Genomic DNA, 23,192 nt, shown 5'->3' on the forward strand with positions numbered 1-23,192 from the left:
GCTTTGGGATGCAGAGTTCTAAATAGATCTGTCAGGTCCATCTGATCCAATGTATTATTCAGGGCCCTTGTTTCTTTATTGATCTTGTGTCTGGATGATCTGTCCTTTGCTGTAAGTGGAGTATTAAAGTCCCTTGTAATTACCACATTCTTATCAATAAGATTGCTTATGTTTGTGATTAATTGTTTTATACATTTGGGGGCTCCCGTATTCGGCACATAGACACTTATGATTGTTAGCTCTTCCTGATAGATAGACCCTATGATTATTATATAATGCCCTTCTTCATCTCTTGTTACAGCCTTTAATTGAAAGTCTAGTTTGTCTGATAGAAGTATGGCTACTCCAGCTTTCTTTTGGCTTCCAGTAGCATGATAGTTCTCCATCCCTCACTCTCAATCTAAAGGTGTCCTCAGGTCTAAAATGAGTCTCTTGTAGACAGCAAATAGATGGGTCTTGTTTTTTTATCCATTCTGATACCCTATGTCTTTTGGTTGGCACATTTAGTCCATTTACATTCAGTGTTATTATAGAAAGATATGGGTTTAGAGTCATTGTGATGTCTGTAGGTTTCATGCTTGTAGTGATGGCTCTGGTACTTTGTGGTCCTTGCAACATTTCACTCACAGAATCCCCCTTAGGATCTCTTGTTGGGCTGGTTTAGTGGTGATGAATTCCTTCAGTTTTTGTTTGGGAAGACATTTATCTCTCCTATTCTGATTGACACACTTGCTGGATAAAGGATTCTCGGCTGCATATTTTTTCTGTTTATCACGTTGAAGATTTCCTGTGGTTCCTTTCTGGCCTGCCAAGTTTCAGTAGATAGATCTGCCACTAGACTTATCGGTCTCCCCTTATATGTTAGAGCGTGTTTATCCCTAGCTACCTTTAGAATTTTCTCTTTATCCTTATATTTTGCCAGTTTTGCTATGATATATTGTGCAGAAATCAATTCAAGTTACGTCTGAAGGGAGTTCTCTGTGCCTCTTGGATTTCAATGCCTTTTTCCTTCCCTATATCAGGGAAGTTCTCAGCTATGATTTGTTGAAGTATACCTTCAGCCCCTTTCTCTCTTTTTTCCTCTTCTGGAATTCCTATGATATGGATATTGTTCCGTTTCATTGCATGGCTTAGTTCTCTAATTCTCCCCTCATGCTTCTGGATTTTTTTTTTATCTCTCTTTTTCTTAGCTTCCTCTTTTTCCATAATTTATCTTCTAATTCACCTATTCTCTCCTCTGCCTCTTCAATCCGAGCTGTGGTCATTTCTATTTTATTTTGCACCTCATTTATAGCATTTTTTAGCTCCTCATGACTGTTTCTTAGTCCCCTAATCTCTGTAGCAATAGATTCTCTGCTGTCCTGTATACTTTTTTCAAGCCTGGTGATTAATTTTAAGACTATTATTCTAAATTCTTGTTCCATTATATTGCTTAAATCGTTTTTGATCAATTCGTTAGCATTGTTACTTCCTGGGGTTTCTTTTGAGAAGAAATCTTCCGTTTCATCATTTTGGATAGTCCCTGGGGTGGCGTGGAACTGCAGGGCACTTCCCCTGTGCTGTGTGGAGTAACTTGTGTTGGTGGGCGGGGCCGCAGTCAGACTGGTGTGTAGCTTATCTTCCCCTCTCCCAGTGGCACGACTCACTGTGGAGTGGTGAGGCCCCTGTCTGGGCTACTTGCACACTGCCAGGCTTGTGGTGCTGCTTTGATGTGTTCTGGCGTATTAGCCGGGGTGAATGGGTGGATCCACAAGGTGCACAGGGGCGGGAGGGGCAGGCTTAGCTCACTTTGCCATCAGTGGTCTGCTTCGGGAGGGTCCCTGCAGCACTGGGAGAGAGGCAGACCCGTCAGCGGGATGGATTCACAGAAGCACAGCATTGGGAGTTTGCACGGTGCAAGCAAGTTTGGTGATGGGAAATGGTTCTGTTTGGGATTTTGGCTGGGGGATGGGAGAGGGAGATGGCGCTGGCCAGCGCCTTTGTTCCCCGCCCAGCTGGGCTCTGTCTTCCAGGGCTCAGCAACTTTCCCTCCTGGTATCCTCCCGCCCTCCCTGCTCTCTGAGAGCAGAGCTGTTGACTTTTAATATTCCAGATGTTAAGTCCTGCTGGCTGTCAGAACTCACTCCATCTGGCCCCTCTGCTTTTTCAAGTCAGACTCGGGGGCTCTGCCTTGCCGGGTGGGCTGCCCCTCCACTGCCCTGGCTCCCTCCCGCCAGTCCTTGTAGCATTTACCGCCTCTCCACCCTTCCTACCCTCTTCCCTGGGCCTCTTGTCTACACTTTGCTCCGGAGAGTCCATTCTGCTGGTATTCTGGTGGGTTTCTGGGTTATTTAGACAGATGTGGGTGGAATCTAAGCGATCAACAGGACGAGGTGAGCCAAGCATCCTCCTATGCCACCATCTTCTCTCCAAACTGAAGTGGGGCTTGTGCTTACTGGCAGAGAGGCTCGAGCTGGCCAGATGGGGGGCTCAAGCTCACCCTGACTATCTTTCTTTAAAAATCTTACATTTTATGAGGAATACATGAATGCACACACATATATATATATACATATATATACTTACAAAAATACCATTTTTAAATTTATTTAAATTTTTATCTTAAAATTTTTTTTAAATGTTTATTTATTTTTGATAGAGACAGAATGTAAGTGGGGGAGGGACAGAGAGAGAGGGAGACAGAATTTGAAGTAGAATCCAAGCTCTGAGCTGTCAGCAGAGCCCGACGCGGGGCTCGAACCCACAAACTGTGAGATCATGACCTGAGATGAAGTCGGACACTTAACCAACTGAGCCACCCAGGTGTCCCTAAAAATACCACTTTTTAATGAGTGTGGGTTTTGTGATACTTTTGTTACATGAATAGGTCATGCTGTACACATTCCTCTGCAACTTGCTCTTTTAAGAACGTCTTAGCAATTTTTCCAGCTGTTGCATAATATTCTATTATATGGATAGAGTCTATTATTTAATCAACTCTTTGGGGTGCTTGGGTGGCTCAGTCAGTTAAGTGGCCAATTTCAGCTCAGGTCATGACCTCTTGGCCTGTGAGTTCAAGCCCCGGGTCAGGCTCTGTGCTGACAGCTCAGAGCCTGGAGCCTGCTTCTGATTCTGTCTCCCTATCTGCTCCTCTCCTGTTCACTCTCTCTTTCTCTCTCAGAAATTGATAAACATTAAAAAAAATCAACTCCTTTAGTGAACCTGATCTGTTAATTGCCTCTCAAGTAAGATAATTTGCACACTTGTAGTTTATTTTTGCTTCTATGTGTAGTCAAGATAATTGAGACTTAGATCCATATTATTGTTGTTTAATGCATTACCTTCCCTACAAAGAATTATTTTTGACATTTCTGTTTTCCTTAACTTTGTCCATTATATTGTGAGTCCTTTCAGTCTGAAGAATAAATCTGTCTTTGGTTCAGAGAAATTTTCTTTGATAAAGAGGTTTTTTTTTTCATTACTTTGATGTACATAAAATTCATTACTTTGACATAATAGAATTTTCATTACTTTGGTGTACATAAAATTCAACAGCATACACTTAGCCAGTTCTTTAGCCTTTGCCTTTTCCAGCTTGGCAATGCAGCCACCAACTTTGAACCCAGGATGTTGCCTCCCCAGCGTCGACGGATCCCATCGTATCTGTCATTGTGATTGGTCCTGATAACTTCCACCAGCTTAGTCAGATCTCCTTTGTCTTTGGCGTTAACTTGTGTGAAGGCGACAGTGGTGCAGGTCTTCCTGTGGACCAGACGCCCAGCCTGGCCTTCTCTTTGATGCAGTAGGGAACCCCCATCTTATAACACAGGGCAGGCAGGAAAACAACCATCTCAATCGGAGCCACATCATGTGCAATCACTACCAGCTGAGCCTTCTTGTTTTCCACCAAGTTGGTGACAGTATTAACCCCAGCTCAAAGGACAGGTGGCCTCTTAGTGGGGGTATCTGCTTTGCTGGCAGCTTTCTCCTGAGCCTGGGCCAACAATCTCTGCTGCTTCTCTTGCTTTGTCTCTGGTCTGTATTTGTTGGGCCAGCTTAACCAGTTGAGTAGCTGTTTGGTGGTCCAAGGCCTAGGTGAACTGGTAAATCGCAGGAGGTACTTTTAGATAGTTATATAGAGAGAATAGCCCTTTGCTGCTGCAGCCGGATGTAGCAGGGCTATTAGACAAGTGAATGAGGTCCCTTTTGGGCTGGGTGTCCTATCTGATGCCAAAATTCTTGGGCCTTTTCTCAAACGGGATTGACCATCTCCTTGACCTCCTGCTGTTTTGCCACAGCAGGGGCCAGGGCCACCTTCTTCCCCTAAGTCTTCTTGCCTTTTGGCATCTTGGATGGGTGGAGGAGAGACTGGCTTAGAGAAATTTGTATCTATCTATCTATCTATCTATCTATTAACTATTACTTATTGTTTCTCTTCTGCCTCTTCTCTCATTCTGAGTGTGTGTGTATATGCATGTGTACATGTGTATCTCCATAATCTGTTCTTGTATCTCAACTTTTCTTTCATATTTTCAACTCTCTCTTGCTTCTCATTTCTGGGAGAATTTCTTAAAGCAGCCTTTAGAATAATTGATTTGATTTTTGTCATAACTGAATGTACTGTTCGCTTTCTCTATTACATTTTTTTTAATAACGTGATTTTTCATCAGAAACTAGTCTTTCCGGATCCCACAGTGTTCTCTTCTTAGATTCAGTGTCCTCTCAGATCTTGTTGAGGATATGCTTTTAAAAAGTTTATTTCAGTTCTTTGCAATGAAAAGGCTTCATAAATAGACACTTGCTCTGGTTTTCTCAGAACATTTCCCCTTGAAAAATTAGTTGGTCTTTTTATATATTTGGGCAATTTTCTCCATTTATTTATCTTTGCAGAAGATGGTCTTTGAGTTTTGGAATTTGTGATAAATTTTGTCAGATTTGTCTCCTAGTTTGAGACTAAGAGTAATCTTTATATTTTCTATAGGTTTTTTAATTTATTACTTCCCTCTTGTTTCTTGCTTATCCCCAGATAAGGAGCATAATCATTTATGAACAATTAGAAGGGTGTGCTAGCCAAAGGCAGTTGTGAGGGAGAGAACCTTGCTTATAGTGCTGAAAGGCTTCTTGTCTTTGTTTACTGTAGCTACTTGAATTATCCAAAGCACTGCCACTTTTCTCAAACTGGCACAAAGTTAGGCTCCTCCTGATGCTGAGGGACAGAAAACCATATCATGTGAAGAATAGAGGAAGTCAAGTTATTTGGTCTGGAATGGAAATTTATAGGAGATGTGATAAGTTTCTTCAGTAGCTGAAGGGCTGTCACAAGAACAATTATACTTGTTCTATGTAGTCCCAGGTGGTAGAATTATTTTAGAAGAGTACTGTCTTAAATTCAAGGAAGGAGGATTACTATAACTGACACTGCTGCTCATTTGAATATTTGACTCCAAATTTCAACCATTCATTCAGATATTACCTACACTTTAGATGTTACCATGTTGTAACAGTGTGCTGCATGGGTAACCATGTGCCTATGTGAGGTACTGGAAAGAGGCTATGCACGCATTGGCTTTGTCATTTACTCACAGAGGTAACTCAAGGCCAGCAATGGCCAGAAGAGTCTTTCTCATACTGCATTACTCTCTCCTGCCTCTTCCACTTTTAAGAGCCCTTGTGATTTCATTGGGTCCATGCAGATAATCCAGGATAATCACCCTATTTTAAATTTGGCTGACTACAATCTTAATTCCATATTCTATTTTAATTTCCCTTTGCCATGTAAAATAACATATTCATAGGTCCTGGGGATTAGAATGTGAACATTTTATTCTGCCTACCACATTTTCCAAAGCAATGTCATAAGAAAGAGATGGACAGAGTTCATGCAAATGAAGTAGGTAATGACTACCACCTTAAGTATTAAGAAATTGAGGTCAAATAATTACTGAAAGAAAAAAAAGATAAGAATGGAAAGTAGCAGTTCTCTGAGGATGATACCTCTGTGAGGTAGGCCATATGGGCCAGCACTAACACTGGGTCTAGAATTATAGGAGGTGGTTTCCTCGAGCTGGTGAAGGCAAGACAAGGATAGATAAGAGAAAAAGGGGAAGGAGGATTATAGTACTAATGCTTTAATCTCATCTTGGCTTCTCTAGTCCCTCAGCTCACTTCCAAATGGTGCTATTGGTACTTGTTCCCAATTCATATATTCTAATAGTATATCTAATTGGAAAGAAACACTAATGAACGAATAATAAATAGTCTCTGTATTTTAGAGCTAAATAAACATGATCTCTTTGGGGGAGTTCACCATATAATGTAGTAGCAAGTGGGGAAAGCAAGACTCTAGGTATTGGAGACCAAGGCAAGAGGGTGTGTTCACTCGAGGTGCTCATAGAGAAGACAGACCATCTCTTTTGTAAGACTGATAATCTACCTCATTGTGTAAGGCGAGAATTATCCAGGTCCTCAAAGGCACAGGAGATATGGCCAGGCACCTAGCTGAAGGAGTGCCCACATTCATAGCAGAGTGTAGGCTGGCCAGGCCTGGTAGCTCCACTGTCCACCATGCTGCAGACCAGGTGGTTAGATCTGCTGGGTGTGGCTTTGGGGTGGGACAATATGCAGATTCCTGTTTGTGTATTACTCCAGATGACCTTTGAGATGAGTCATGAGACCCTGTACTTGGCAGTGAAACTGGTGGATCACTACCTTATGGAGGTAATATGCAAGAGGGACAAGCTCCAACTCCTTGGTTCCACTGCATTTCTGATTGCAGCAAAATTTGAGGTGAGCCCGAGTTCATAGAGCCTGGAGATAATTAATCAAGTTTCTGTCTGAGTCAGATGTGTATGTACGTGTATGTTTACAAAAATCAGTATGTATGTAGGCATATGTGTGCATGTATCATATACATGTATATGCACACAAACACATGCATGCTTATACTTGCATATATGTGTGCCTGTGTGTGTGTGTGTGTGTACAGATACATACATACAAACAAAAATAATATTACCTACCTTTTTTGGTCTCTTTCTTAGCAATGAAGCTTGTTAGGTGGCAATCACGGTGTGTTTGTTTCCTGGTGTCCACAGGGTTCTTTCATTTCCTCTTTGAAGACGTGTGTATGGGGTTATGTGCCTAGTTAAATAGGTTGTTCTTTGTAAATCTTCCTGTTGATCCATAATTCTGTGCCCTCCTACCACACCCTTTTTTTCTTCTGCCAACTCCATCTCTACCTAGTGGAGTCTTGAACTTCATATATAAGAAAGCAGTTCCAAACCTGGGTGCTGGAGACATTTAAGAGAAAATGACCTCGTGTAGATGGTAATGAGTCCAGGTGAAATAGTTATTTTTGAAATAGCATTATAAAAGCAAGTAGCAGGCCTTTCCTTTATAACCATAATCCATCTCATTTATCTGGTTCTTTCCTCTTCTTTAGATGCTAAATGATCTTATTCAACTTATTTTTCTATAGATAGGCTAGTTGTGTGAAACCTTGGGTTTAGAAGCAGAGAGATAGCAACTTTTACTGCATTCGAAGAGCTTTAGAGCTGTAGGTTTGTTTTTGTGATCCCTTGCTCACTCCCTCTCCAACTTTATCCCTCACTTGCTTCATGCTTCCCTCCCTCCTTTACTCCTTCACTCCCTCACTCCCTACCATGATCACGGACCTCCCTCCCTCATTTTAGTCCTCCCTCTTTTGCTCCTTACCTCCTCTCTCCTTCCCTTTCTTACAGCTCTTCCTTCACTTCCCTCCTTGCTTCACTTCTGCCCTTGCTCTCTAGCTCTCTTCCTTTTTCCAGCCTTCTGTCTATCCCTCCCTCATTCCTCCATCCCTGTCTTATACACGCATCCACTCCAAACTGGGTTTCCTTCCTGCATCACTTCTTCTATCACTGTTTCTCTCCTTCCCTAGTTCCCTCTCTCCCCTCCTCCCAACCTAATTCCATCCATCCCTCCTTCTGTGTCTCTCTTTCTGCCACAACCCCTTACTCTGTTCCACTCAATCTTCTTCCCACCCTCCCTTACTTCTTCCCTCCTTTTCTTTTCCCTTCCCTTGCTCTCTTCTCCCGTCCCATCTCTCCTTAGTCCTCACCTCATTCCTTTCAGGCTTCCTCCCTCCTCCTATTTTGCTTCCCCCTCCCATCCTCCCTTCCTTCCTTTTCTGTAAATGCCTTCTCTCCCTTCCTTGAGTGCTCCTTCCCACCCTATCTCCCACCCTTGCTCCCTGGTACTCTGGCACCATGACTGTCTCTAATTCTAGCTATTTCCCATCCTCCTCTCATCTTCTTCCCTTGCTTCTCTGCTCTTTTCTCCTGCCCTCCCTTGCTCTTTTCCTACTTTCCTCTCTGGTTCACTTCCTTCCCTACTCACTTGCTCCCTGGTTCTCTTGTTCCCCCTCACTGTCTGCTCCCTCTAAGCTCTACCTCTTGATAGCTCCCTCTAACATGTTCACTTCCTCCCACCCATGCTCCCTTCCATCCTCTTTCCCTCCCTCTCTTGGTCTCTCCTTCCTTCCCACCTTCTCTGACTCACTTCCTCCCTCCATCCCTTCCTTTATCCCTAGCCTCCTTTCCCTTCTTCCTCTCTCCTTTTTTCCTCCCTCACTGTGTCTCTTTCTCTCTCATTTATTGCTCCCCTGTGTGGCTCATTTCCTTCCCTGTTCACTCACTCCCTGGTTCATTCCTTGCTCTCCTTCCCTCTCTCCTTCCCTCCTCACCCTCCTCCTTCCTTCCCCTACCTAGGGCCATCTTTATGGCTTAGCAAGTGCTCCATGCCTCAGCCCCAAGGGGGCTAAAAAGAAGTTGGGAATCACTGGCCAACAGCAGAAGGAGGAGCAGAGTGCAGAGGCACTACTTAGCAAATCTTGGAACCAGGAGCACTCCTCTTCTGGTTATCAGGACGAAGGGCCCCACTATGTTTTTTGGAGAAGGGGTGTGTTCCCCTCCTGTGGGGGGTAGGGAAATACAGAAAGACTTTTGCAAGGGGAGGTGGGAAATGGTATGAGAAGAGAAGAAAGGAAGGAACCACTGGTGAGTAGAGCAAAGAAAGGGAGAGTTTCTTGCCCTGGTGTTGGTGCTAGGTGCTGTGTTAACTTGAGCTATTTGCATACTCTTTCTGTGCCTCAATTTCCTTGTCTGCAGACTAGAGGCTTGGTCTAGTCTGAGATATAAAAATAGAGAAAGATGTGGGAAGAACACTGGGGTGGGCAGTTAGGTGTAGCTGCATAAAAGATTCAGGGGGTCTTCCTGCCTCCTAGTCTTCTCCTCACAACCAAGTTTCAACCTACAGAGGGCAGAACATGTTAAGGTGCTCCTGGATCTGGGTTCTTCTCACCCTTGGCCTGGTCTGGATCTTTCCAGTCTAGCCCCCAAGCACATCCTCCCACCCCCTGCAGTCCTTCCTCAGTCTCTGCTTAGGCTCTCTCTGTGGCTGCCTGCCTGTCTCTCACTGCCTACTACCCTAGTAGTGCTCCTCCCAAACATCCATATTAATTTCTTAGACTAGGAAACAAAGTATGGGCTTATTTTCTCTCTCTAGCTCCACTTTCCACGGTCTCCTTTCCTCTCTTCCCTCCCTTCCCTCCCTCCCCCCCTTTCCCCAGAGCAAGTCTTAAATTTCCATTCCAGGTTTTCACTCATTAATAGAGAGATCATTGCTCCCAGTTCCTGTGTCATATTATACCACTTCTAACAGTAAGAATATACCCCAAGAGGCCCTGTTCTCTCTCCAGTAGTACAGTTTGGGGGCAGACTTCTCCTATGTCTCTGATTTTGTTTTTCAGATGGACCACTGAAGTCAACAGAAGTTTGCTCTCAGAGCTACCCTGAAGGTTTATGCTGGGACATGTTATTGCCTCCTCTCCTTCACTTCTCTCCCTCACTGCCTTTTACCTCAAAGCAGAGAGGAGTGGGCTGTTTTTGCCTGGTTATGACTGTCTCTCTTCTCCACCCATAGGAATCTTGCCCACCTTGTGTGGATGACTTCCTGTACATCTGTGATGATATTTATCAGCGAGATGAGATGCTCACCATGGAAATCAGCATCCTGCAGACCCTCAAATTTGATATCAACATTCCCATTGCCTATCATTTTCTGCGAAGATATGCTAGGGTAAGAGGGAGGAGGCACATCCACATTCTCCCCACTACTGGGTTAGTCTTTTCCATACCCAGAGTGGCCGCCTGAGTGGCAGGAAAAGGGAAAGGGGCTGTGGGGGGGGGGTGCTGGGGAATTTCTTCTTCAATCTGTCCTCCTAGATTGGCAATCTTTATGAAGTGTGGGGGTAACAAAATTGCAGATTTTCGTGGCGTGCCCTTAAGTTTAGGTAAAGGCAGCGTAGGGGAAGGGAAGAAGATTCCTTGATCAGGAAGGAATATGTGGGAAGTTTGGGGGAGATGCTGGTAAAGCTCTCTTCATCTGAGTATTAGTTACAGGGGAGGTCACTTTGTAATTATTTATTGTATTATACAAGTACACATGTGTACTTTTGTCTGTGTGTTATTGGTTATATATATTTTTAAAAAGAGTCAAACAAGAAAAGAGAAGTTCTTTTGAGGCATGGAATAGTTCTAGGGTGGAGCCAGGTGCAGAGTTATAGTTGGATAAATTGATAAATTGGCTAAAAACCCTAAAGGGAGCAAATCCTATTGCCGATTTCAGAATCCCACCCCCACTAAAGATTCTATACTTTGGCGGGTAGGGTCCTTCATATGAGTCATGGTAGCAGGACAGGTAACTTGTTCAGGCAAAGAACCATTTAGGCCTGAGTTCGGATAACTAGAGAGAATAGGTACAGGGGGTCTTCTGCTTGGTGCTGGTTTTCTGAATTGGTTGCTGAGCCAGTGTTCTTGCTACCTTTAGTGCCTCCATGCCAGCATGAAGACGCTGACTTTGTCCCGCTTCATCTGTGAGATGACTCTGCAGGAATACGACTATATCCAGGAGAGGGCTTCCAAGCTAGCTGCTAGCTCCTTCCTCCTGGCCCTCTACATGAAGAAGCTTGGACACTGGGTAAACAAACACTTGCTGGGGGCAAGGGGTTGAGATTTAAAAGCACAGAGTCAGCAACCTAAGTGCCCTTTGATGGATGAATGAATAAAGAAGATGTGGTGTGTACACACACACACACACACACACACACACACACACACACACTGGAATGTTACTTAGCCATAAAAAAGAATAAAATCTTCCCATTTGTGACAACATGGATACACCTAGAGGATATTATACTAAGTGAATTAAGAGAAAGACAAATACTGTATTATTTCACTTATATGTGGGATCTAAAAAAAATGAAACAAACATTCATAAATATGGAGAACAAACTGGTGAGGGGAGAGGGGTGAGGGGATGGATGAAATAGGTGAAGGGTATTAAAAGGTAAAAATTTCCAGTTACAAAATAAATAAGTCATAGGATGTATAGTACAGCATAGGGAATATAGTCAGTAATATTGTAATAATGTTGTATGGGGGCAGATGGTAGCTACACTTATCCTGGTGAACATTTCATAATGTATGTAAATGTTGAATCACTATGTTATACACCTGAAACTAATGTAGTATTGTATGTCGCCTGTACTTCAATTAGAAAGAAAAAAAACACAGGGTCCATTCAGGAGGAAGGTGTAAATTAGGGTCATGGGAAACTCAGTGACAAAACCGCTGCATACCCACGGTTATAAATTCTTTGACATCTCAATGTGTTAGGAGCCTGGCTGCCTAAAGGGCTTTTACAGCAATGGTTTTAAATTATTTTATTTTATTTTCTTAGTCACAGTACCCCTTGTTCCAAAGAAAGCCCAATATCACGAAACAGACTCGTTTGAAGTTATTCTGGTTGCAGCAGAGGGTAGGATGGGCCCCCTTCTCACCTAGCCCCAATTTTATCCCTGCCCCATGCAGTCCCCTCAGCAATGTTGCTCTCCACTTCCATGAGGGAGCTTATTGGAACAGAATTTGAGAGGCACAGACCCAGAAAACAGAGTTGTGAAAGCAACTGTCCATGTGTCTAATGGGGGACTCAGAGGTACAGTACACCTTTCTCTGAAGAGGAAGGTGCCTAAAGCCTTCTTCCCCAGTACAAAATAAAACTCCTAAGCTCTTCCAACCTAGAAATCCTGGAACTACTACTGTTGGGAAAAGCTATGTGTACTGAGAAAGAATATTATAAACAGTTGTGTGAACTCGACAAGTCATACTGAAATTTCTTGGGACAGAGAAAGCATTCAACAAATGGCAGTGATGTTGATGAAAAAGAAAAAAAATGGCTAGCATTTATTGAGTGCTTACACAGTGATGTGAGTACTTTGTTTATTAATGTTTAATCCTCACAAAATCAGTACAATTATCCCTACTTTACAGATAAGAAATAACTTCCCAGATTTTGCTAATGAGGGGCAGAGCTAGTCTTTGGGGATTAGGAGTAGTGTTCACATTGTATACCTACTGTGTAATCAGAAGTGATGTGGCCATAGCTTTGGAACTGTGGCCCCAGACGCCCCATGCTAGGCCAGGCTTTGACCTTTGGATCCTGGGGAAATGTGATAGGTGCTGAGGGAGACAGTTGAGGGGCTCAGGGAAGCAAACTGCTTGCTAACCACTACAGAAATATATCAGTGTTTTAATACTTGGCATGGCTGTACCAGTGAGTATTGGCTAAATGTGAACCCTGATCTGAATCCAGGTAGTATGGCTCCACAGTCCTCTGTGCTGTGTATACTGCTTCTATAGATAAGAAAGGCTTCACAGAGGAGGGTACTTTTAAGTTGGGTCTTGAAAGATTCGTAGGAACGTGTGAGAGAAGACATTCTTGGTAGAGGGAATGAGAATTGAAAAGATGTGAAGGCAATAAGAATAAAGTATGATGTTTTCAGGGCAGAATAAGGCACTTTCTATAGATAGAGCAGAGGATATATTGATAGGAAATAGTGAGAGATGAGACCAGAATAATAGGGTGTCATCAGATTGTGAGAGACCTTTGATACCAAGCTGAGACCCACTCTATACTAAGGCGTTGGAAAGTTTTTATGCAGAGGAGTGACCTACTTGTGTTTCTGTGTTTTGGAAACAGCACCGGTATAGCAGTATAGAAAGTGAATTAAATGAGAGAGAGTGCAAAAGTGGGAACACTAGTGAGTAGGCTTTCATAATAGTCAAGATAAAGCATTGGGGCCTGAGCCTGTGCAGTGACAATGGGGCCATTGATCTTATTTGACACACTCAATATAATGTGTTACCCCTTGTGTTACTCCCCTGCTCAGCATGCCAATGATTCCCCTTTCCCTGTGGCAGTTGTTTCTAAACAGTATTTAGCAGAGCCCTGGGATTCCTTTAGAAGTGTCTCAGGGGCCATGTAAAAGGTAAAGGGATACAAACTGGTGAGTTTGTCAGCTCCCACCCCTAATTGCAGGTAAGATATTTGGGCTTCCAGATAAGATGTTTGAAAAAAAAGGAGTTCAGGGAAAATAATTTAAGACATTTTTTAGAAAACCACTGCCTTACAGAATAAACCTTTTTTTTCTCTACCTGTGGGAGGTCCCACTTGACTTTCAACACCCATTGCAGATGTGTCTTCCTCTACAAAGCTTTCTGTGACTCCTGGAGAAAGTTCATGGGTCCTGCTGCTCTGTTCCTCCAGTGTCCCATTCTCACTTCCATTATAGCCTTTCCCACATGTTCTGTAATTCTCTGCATGCATGTCTCTCTCCCCCACTACAGGTTCCTTAGGGGCAGGAACCTGGGTCATCTTTGCATTCACAGCAGCCTACGCAGGACTTGGTAATATTAATCCTAGCTAGCATGTCTCAGGCACTTACTATGTGCTAGACTCTGTTCCGTATGCATTGTGTATATTAACTCATTTAATCCTATGATGTAATTACTGTAATGATCCCCATTTGGCATAGTGGGAAACTGGGGCACCAAGAAATTAATAACTGTCTCAAGTTCCTGCTGTTGGTAGAGCTAGAATTTGAACCCAAGCAGTTTGCCTCTGGAACCTTTGCTCTCAAATGCTCTGCTATATTACTTCTGCCACATAATGGGAAGCCTTAAAATTGAATGAGAAAATAAATGCATGGGATGATAGCTCTTAGAGCCAGGGAAGAGGAGCTGCCTTAAATTCCTGTGGTCTGTTGATTTGGGACCTTAAGTTTATTCTGAGGTTTGCCTGGCCACCCGCTCTTCACCTAAGAGCAAGTACATTACAAAGCCAGTCATGTTCCTTAGATTCTTTAGTGGACTTTGACTTACATGAATACCTACCACGGGGCTAATGTTCAACTGGTAAGTATAGGTATATGGTACATACGTACTATGGATAGCCATACCACTAGTTCACAGCTGGAACCTAGTATTCTAGGAAGTACTCTATAATTGTTGGTCAGTGTCTGCACTGTATGCATTTTTGAAGTGTTTGACTATCTTCCCTACCTATACCATGTATAGGAAGTTTGGACTTGAGGTAGTAGAGAGAGAGGAAGGGTCTACTTCCTGTGGTAAAAGTCACTGTTCATGTTGCTTCTTCCAGGCTCCTGCCCTGGAGTATTGCAGTGGCTACAAGACCTCTGATCTTCACCCCTTGGTCAAGCAGCTAAACATCCTGCTGACTTTGCATCCTTGCAGTAGGCTCAGGACTGTGCATTCCAAATATTCTCACCGGTAAGTACCAAGCTCCAGTGAGGATGAGTTTGTGCTTAGCCATTGGGAGGCAGGCTAGCTTCACTTAAGGAAAAAGATTTAGTACTGTTCACTTTACTTTCTGCTTTAGGGTTAAAGCAAGATAGGGAACCAAGAGCCCTATGTCCCTCTTAGTCCATTGTCCCTGTTTGCTTTGGCCCATTTTACACTGAGCAGGCCCCTCTTCCTTTTGCAGGGTCTTCTTTGAAGTCACCAAAATCCCCCCCCTGGACACATTGAACCTGGAGGATATCTTGAACTACTGCTAATTCTGAGGCTGAGGAACTGGCACTCTGGCAGCAGCCAGGGCCAGGCAGGCATTTAAGTAAGCTGTTATTTATTCTGTCTTGGAATTTGTCTTTTAATCACTTTTCTTTCTTTTTACTCTTTTGTTTATCTTTTCCCAAATTGGTAATGTTGTAAATAGTTGTTTTTTTAATGAAGGAAAAGAAATTATTGTTGTATTTGATTAGAAATTTAATAAAAAAATTAATGTTTATCGTTAAAATGGCTTACCTCCTCTCTTACTGCTCAGGAGCTCCATGCATAGTCCAGGGATGTGTTTTCCCTGTGCCTAAAGGATCCAGCTTATCCAATTTCCTTCTCTGTTTGGAGACTTGCTCTTTATGGGAAGAAGAATTGAACCTAGGGTATGAATTGAAGGATGAGTCTGTGGAAGGAGGATCCTAGGGGGGTTAGCGCCCAGTCCAAGGAGAGAGAGCCCTACTGGACACACAGGTCTCAGTGTTCAGATCTGGGGAAGCTGGGAGTGTGGGCCAGTACTCTTTGGTCCCCATCTCAAGTTGCTTGCTTTGTTTCTTCCTAGATGATGAAAAGGTGGGGAACAGAATTTTAACCCAAATATAACCCTACTTTCATAGTTAAGCAGCTTTCTCGAGTCTAAATTTGAAAAGCTGCTTGGAGTGACACACCAGAACCTCTTTTGGACCTTATGTTCTGTCAAGAGGGAAAATTTCCACCTGTTCAATCAGTGAGATGTCCTATGAATGCAAGCATCAACCGTTTGTACAACGTTAATTTATAAAGCCTTAAGGGGGTTCTCCTCTCTCTCCCTATCCATCCTACCTTTGGGGTGATGTGTATTAGTACAGCCATCTTAGTTGTTAGCAGAGGAGTTGAATCTACTTCATGCCAGATGACAAAGAGCCACTGCCTTAATCCTGCCTCTAAGACCTCTGGGACCTCCCCACAATCTGGTGACTGCAGTTAAGTAATGTCTGTCACAGTGGAAGACCTCTAGGACCCTATTCTAGTACTATGACTGGAATTTGCCAGTCTTGGTCTGTGCTCATTTGTTACCACTTGTCAAATGTTTGAATATCAGTCCTGAGGGTAGGAATCTGGTAGAGGGGACAATCCATGGAGAAATTTGGGGGAAAATACCACACCAATTCTAGCCCCAGATGCCCCATGCTATTCTGGTCACATCACCTTTTATGGTTGGGGACAGGAGGGAGGGCATTCGGAACCCTTAGATGTCTTAGTGCTTTCTTTTCTCTTTGTGTCAGTTTTCCATTACCCCTCCAAACCTGCTTTTCCCTGGCAACCAGACATCACTGGGTTCCCACCTGCCCTGTTCTACTTGTATTCAAGGTGACTACAGGGCACAGCTAGAGATCTAAGCAGCTTGGCAGTGATTCAGCTTGCATAGCCAACTTGGCATAAACATGCTGAAAGCACTAGGCTGGAATCCCTCTTGCAAATTCCAGCCTCACTGAAAGGAAGTGTCTTATACCTGCTTTTTAATGCTGGAGCTTCATCAGAGGAAAAGAAAACATGAGCTGGTTTGATTATTCTGCCCTCCACCCCCCACCCTGCCCCACACCTGTTTTCAACTCTGTTCTTTAGAGGTGATAATGAAACCATCAATCATTTGTGGTGTTGTCCTTGCACATGTCTCAAAATGTATACTTATCACTACATCAAAATGAAGATAGCTATGAGACCTGGATCTTGTTATTTAGTTCTTTCTTAAAGAAGCACATCTAATTATTTATGAAGAATTTGTCTTTTTAAATTTTTTAATGTTTATTTTTGAGAGAGCAAGTGAGCGCTCACACGTGAGTGGGGGAGGGGCAGAGAGAGAAGGAGACACAGAATCCAAAGCAAGTTCCAGGTTCTGAGCTGTCAGCACAGAGCCCAATGTGGGGCTTGAACTCACGAACTGCAAGGTCATGACCTGAGCCAAAGTCAGACGCTCAACCAACTGAGCCACCCAGGCACCCCAAGAATTTTGTTTTTAATTTTGATGAACCTAGATCCGTGTAACTAGTTTTCTTTGTAACCTTAGGTATTTGTAAAAGTTTTATTGAGATACAATTCACATGCTGCACAATTCACCCATTTAAAGTATGCAATTCAATAGTTTTCAGCATATTCACAGAGTTGTACATCTATAGCCATAATCTAATTTTGGAACACTTTCATCACCCCCCCAAAAATAACCCATACCCACTTGGAGTTAATCCCAGTCCCCACCCCCACCCCCCCCCCGCCCGACTCCCCCACTCCCAGCACCAAGCAACCACTAATTTTTCTGTCTCTATTGATTTGCCTATTCTGGACATTTCATATGAACTAAATACAATGTGTAGCCCTTTGTGTCTGGCTTCTTTCTCTTAGCATAATGTTTTCAAAGTTCATCTGTGTTGCAGCAGGTGTTAGTATTTCACTTCTTTGTATTGCTGAGTGATATTCCATTGTATGAATATACCACATTTTGTTTTATCTTGTCCCACACTTTTGGCTATTATGAATAATTCTGCTATGAGCACTCATGAACAAGTTTTTGTGTGGACATACGTTTTCATTTCTCTTGTCAATATACTTAGAAGTGGAATTGCTGGATTATGCACTATTTTACATCCCCATGAGCGGTATATGAGGGTTTCAATTTCTCTACATTCTTTTGAACACTTGTTGTTTGTCTTTTTAATTATAGCTATCCTACTGGGTGTAAAGTGGTATGTGATTATGGTTTTGATTTGCATTTCCCTGATGGCTAATGATGTTGAGCATTTTTTTTCATGTGCTTATTTGCCATTTGTTTATCCTCTTTGGAGAGATGTCTATTCAAATTCTTCACCGATCTTTACTTGGGTTATTTGTCTATTACTGAGTAGTAAGAATTCTTTATATATTCTGGATCATATAGATGATTTGCAAATATTTTCTCTGATTCTGTGGATTGTCTTTTCACAATTGATATTGTCTTGATATTGTCATTATCAAGACAGTCTTGAGAGTTCTATTTGAAACGTAAAAGTTTTCGGGGCGCCTGGGTGGCTCAGTCAGTTAAGCGTCTGACTTTGGCTCAGGTCATGATCTCGCAGCTGGTGAGTTTGAGCCCTGCGTCGGGCTCTGTGCTGAGAGCTCAGGCCCTAGAGCCTGCTTCAGAATCTGTCTCCCTGTCTCTCTGTCCCTCCCCTGGCTCGTACTCTGTCTCTCTCAAAAAAATGAACATTAAAAAATTTAAAAAATGAAACATAAAAGTTTTTTATTTTGATGAAGTCAAATTTATCCTTTTTTTTTTTGATATTTTGGCTTTTGTGTCATATCTCAGAAACCATTGCCTAGTCCAAGATCATGAAGATTTATTCCCATGTTTTCTTCTAGGAGTTTTACAGTTTTACTCTTACATTTAATTCTTAAATCTATTTTGAATTAATTTTTCTATATGGTGTAATGTAGGTGGCCAACTTCATTTTCTTACATGTGGATATTCAGTTGTTCTAGCACCATTTCTTTAAAAGACTAATATTTTCTCCACTTTTTTCTGGGCTCTTGATTCTATCCTGTTTACCTATATGTTTATCCTTATACCAGTACCATACCATCTTGATTATTGTAGCTTTCTAATAAGTTTTGGAATCGGGAAATTGTGAGTTCTCACACTTTGCTCCTCTTTTTCAGTATTGTTTTGGCTATGCATTTCTAAATGAATTTTAGCATCAGTTTGTCAATTTCTGAAAAGAAAGCTGGGATTTTGATAAAGATTGCATTGAATTTGTGGGCCAATTTAGTGAGTATTTCCATCTTATCCATATTACATCTTCTAATCTATGAATGTGTATTTTGTGCCAGTCTCAGCCTTTTGATAACCAGTGTTGTGTTTGGACCTGCTCTGATCCCTGCGGTTCTTATTATGATTACAAGACACCCTTAGCAGTAACCATCAAGAAACTCCAAAAGAGACAAGGTTTATTACTTGGAAATTACACGCACATGTAGAGTCACACAGCAAGGTCTAGGGATGCTGGGGGAAGAGGGAGAGGCAAAGGGAGAGCACTTGTGTGCACAGGACTAGGGTTCTGCTTCTATTTAGGTTGATGGGGTCAGGGTGGGAACCTAGGGTTTTGTGAGCTCATTCTTTATTGGTGACTTTAAAACCTAAGAGCAAGAATTTAAATTATGGAAAGAGAAAAACATTTGGCTGGGGTGCCTTGGTGGCTCAGTCAGTTAAGCGTCCAACTTTGGCTCAGGTCATGATCTTGCAGTTTGTGAATTTGAGCCCCACATTGGGCTCTATGCTGACAGCTCAGAACCTGGAGCCTGCTTCAGATTATGTGTCTTCTCCTCTCTCTGCCCCTCCCATGCTCATGCTCGGTCTCTCCTGGTGTCTCAATAATAATAAATAAACATCAAAAAAAGATTTAAAAAAAAGAAAAACAATTGGCTGAAATGATCAGTTATCAAAATCAACCATTGAGAGGTGACGGGGTGGGACTAGCAGTGTGTTTAAGTCAGGCACTTGCATTATGAAAAACAAAACAACAACAACCCAACTGTTAGGGATTGCATTACAACATGGTATGTCTTTTATTTAGGACTTTAATTCTTTTCAACAATGTTTTATAGTTATCAAAGTATAAGTTTTTTTTATTTCTATTCTATTTATTCCTAAGTATTTTTTAAATTTTTAAAAAATCTTTATTTTTGAGAGACAGAGATAGAGTGTGAGCAGGGGAGGGGTAGAGAGAGAAGGAGATACAGAATTCAAAGCAGAATCCAGGCTCTGAGCTGTCAGCACAGAGCCTGATGTGAGGCTCAAACTAACAGACTGTGAGATCTTGACCTAAGCTGAATTCGGATGCTCAACCGACTGAGCCACCCAGGTGCCCCATTCCTAAGTATTTTTTTAATGGATCCATCAGTCCTGATCACTTTGAATTTCTTGCTTACATATTTTGATTATGGCCTTATAAAAGGATGACCTCATTAAGTCTTGCCAATTTCACCTCCCAACTATTTCTTGAATTGACATTTTCATCATAATATCTGCTACCACCGCCCAGGCTTGAGATCTTGTCTTTTCTGTGGATTACTTATGAGACTTTCCTAACTGGTCTCCCTATCTTAAATTTTGTTCCCTTCAAATTTACCCTCCATACAATGACCAGAATGATTTTTTTTTAATTCACTTCTTGAGTACAGTTCTGGTTAAAACCGTTAAGTACCTGCCACTCTTTGTCTCTCACTGAACACAATCATAAGATCTGGACAGAGTACATGGCCCAGCTATTTGAGAATTCTGAAAAGTAAACAGCTTAAGGCAGATTGGAGAACACCAAAATTTGAGGAACCAGCAAACCAGTGGAGAGTTTCCTACTCTTACCCCCTCTCAAAAGCTCCGTCCTGAACTTAATGCAGCTTAAAACCTGGAAGTGAGTACAGACACGGAGAACTCCAGGAGAGTGCTCTAGTTCTGGTTAGAAAAGTGAGGGGGACAAAAATTCCCCATTTTTTTCTTTATTTGTCTCTTCCCTCACATCTCGATCCCCAGGCAATTATGTAGTGGCAATGGGAACTTTCTGGAACCAATACTCTTAGACAAAGGACCTTTCATTTTTATTTGATGGATCTGTGGCCACAGTGAATAGAGCCACAAACACTGTTGCTTTTTTATATCTCTGTCCTTCCACTGTTTGTCTTCAGAGGTGACACAATTGCAGAAATGAACAATTTCCAACCACAGGACTGAAAGGAAGTCCCAGGAATTAGATAGTACTGGGGAGAACATGGAGAGATTGGAACTCAGGAAAGTGACCTCAAAGTTTTTTTTTTTTTTTTTATGTGCTTCTGGCTATGCAACACTAACCTGTGTATGTGTTGATTAGATCCTAATTAGCATACCAAAGAATTTGAGAACTGAGTTAATGGACATCCATCTAGGTTCCAGACTGATGCACACTAGACAGATCTGAAGAACACTGCAATTGAAAACTGAATTGACATTGGACCATCAGCCCACAGAAGGCTGGTGGAAGCATATGGCCTGAACGTAGTCAAATTGTTAAAACAAAAATGTGTTTTCCATACAATTGAGGCAAGACTTAGAGTTTTATAATGTCATACTCAAAATATCCAGGAGATACTCCAGAATTAACAGGCATACAAAGAACCATGAACGTCTGAACTTGTATGGAAAAGGACAAAAGATATCAATTACAAGAGGATATGGATATAGCAATTATGTGACAAAGACTTTAAATCAGTTACTATTAAAAAACAATTGCAAATGCTCCTGGAACAAATGTTAAAATACAAAGTTTCATCCAATAAATAGAATATATAAGGAAGTAGAAATTAAGTGGAAACTTCAGAATTGAAGAATACAATAACTGAAATTTAAAAACACCTCATGGGGGCACCTGGGTGGCTCGGCCAGTTAAGCGTCCAATTTCGGCTCAGGTCATCTCATGGTTTGTGTGTTCAAGCCCCATGTGATGTTCTGTGCTGGCCTGGAGCCTGCAGCCTGCAGCCTGCTTCTAATTCTGTGTTTCCCTCTCTCTCTGCCCCTCCCCTGTTTGTGGTCTGTCTCTCAAACTTAAATAAACTTTAAAAATAACATTAAAAACTCCCATCATGGATAGACTTAATAGCAGAAGTGAGATGTCATAGGAGGAGCCAAGATGGCAGAAGAGCATGGAAGTTTTTTGTGCGTCTTGCGTCCATGAAATACAGCCAGATCAACACTAAACCATCCTGCACACCTAGAAAACTCACTGGAGGATTAACACAACAATCTGCACAACCTGAACCACAGAATTCAGCAGGTATGAGGCACAGAGAAGTAAACTTGGGGAGTGAGAAGGCACAGGAAGGGAGGTGCTTTTGCGAGCGGAGGGAGGACGGAGACTGCTGGGGGGGGAGAATATGGAAAAAGCACCCCTCCCCAAAAGCAGCTGGAGACAAAGTGGAAAATTGGAAACAGTTGCAGGGACTAAACTAAAAAGGGAGAAAGGAAAAAGGAGGGTTTAAATTCCATTAAGACTGTAAACAAGGGGAGCGCAGAGTCTGCAACTCCGCAGCTCGATACCTGGCAGTGCTCTGGTGGGAAGAGCAAATCCGCAGGAGCAGAGTGGGGTCCAGGAGGTTCTCGGGCCACAAGGGGAAAAGCAGTTCCACTGCTAGAAGGACATTTGGTAGAGGCTGTTGAAGCCACCTGGTCCCAGCAGACCCCGGAAAATGGCCACATTCGCTGGTGCTGGAACAGGGTCGTTAAGGGTGAAGCCTGGTGCCAGGTGTGTGTTGTGATTTTCCATAATCCCTGAAACGCTGCTGCCACACTATCTTGCGGACATTTTCCGTGGCGGGCTGCCACCTGGCCGCAGTCTTGGGGCACCGGCAGCAGGAGGGTCCAGAAAGCATTCCTGGGTGCAGCCGACATTTGGTCATTGCTCATTCAGGCATTGCTCGGTGAGACCCTTCCGCAGAGGGGCGGAAAAGGTCAAAGCTGCAGTCCTTCACAAGTCAGGGGCCGGGGAAGACAGCCACATCTGAGACAAAACTCAGGAGAGAGGTACTGCCTGGGGCCTGGTCACAGAGAGTGAAAAAGCAGGGAGTGGACAAAAGCTGAAGATAGAGGACAGGTGTGCGATTGCTGATCCGGGAGAACAGACTGGGTAGCTGGGTGTCAGGTAGCTGGGTGTCATCATTATCACTGTGCATGTGCATATGCACCTACTAGCGCTGCAACAATCCACCCCAGTAGGCTAGCAGCTCCATCGAGTGGAGAACAGAGACGATACACGAGCCCCGCCCAACTGGGCCAACTTCGCTCTCAAGAACACGTCTCACCACCGGCTTAGTTTATGGACTATAAAGCGCTACATAGACTGACTTCTAGGGGAAAACGAAATAATTTCAGTCCTACTTCAATGTGTTAGCAGGTCCATCTATTCAATTTTCTTTCTTTTTTTTTCTCTTTTACACTTTTCTTTTTCTTTAATACAGAAAGAGAAAAAACATTTTTATTTTCTATTTTTATTAAAAATATTTTTCTTTAATTTTTATTACTATAATTTTTACTTTTGTGTAAGTTTTTTCAAATTCTATTTTACTTCCATCGTTTTATTTTAGTCTGCTTCAGTGTATTCATCTTTTCAAATTTTCAAACAATTTCCTTTTTTTCCTTTTTCTTTTTTTTCTCTTTTTCATTTCTTTTTCTTGAATGCAGAAAGAGAAAAACTTCATTTTTACTTTCAATTTCTATTAAAAATATTT

General features: G+C 42.5%; 1 protein-coding gene and 1 pseudogene across 2 annotated transcripts in view; one reads left to right on the plus strand and one right to left on the minus strand.

The window, feature by feature from the left end:
- The window catches only part of CCNB3 (cyclin B3), a 78,283-nt gene extending 62,725 nt beyond the window's left edge, over positions 1–15,558 (plus strand). The window contains exons 8-12 of one of the 2 annotated variants that reach the window (XM_053202324.1): positions 6,628–6,765; positions 9,940–10,095; positions 10,846–10,995; positions 14,518–14,648; positions 14,863–15,558. In XM_053202324.1, coding sequence (XP_053058299.1) covers positions 6,628–6,765; positions 9,940–10,095; positions 10,846–10,995; positions 14,518–14,648; positions 14,863–14,935 — 648 coding nt within the window. In that variant the 3' untranslated portion in view covers positions 14,936–15,558. The remainder of the gene's footprint in view (positions 1–6,627; positions 6,766–9,939; positions 10,096–10,845; positions 10,996–14,517; positions 14,649–14,862) is intronic. The other variant, XM_015072576.3, reaches the window with a different exon arrangement.
- LOC106975275 (60S ribosomal protein L7a-like) lies at positions 3,373–4,326 on the minus strand (annotated as a pseudogene).
- Positions 15,559–23,192: the final 7,634 nt, after the last annotated feature.

This window comes from Acinonyx jubatus, chromosome X (assembly GCF_027475565.1).
Source record: "Acinonyx jubatus isolate Ajub_Pintada_27869175 chromosome X, VMU_Ajub_asm_v1.0, whole genome shotgun sequence".
Classification (NCBI taxonomy): domain Eukaryota; kingdom Metazoa; phylum Chordata; class Mammalia; order Carnivora; family Felidae; genus Acinonyx; species Acinonyx jubatus.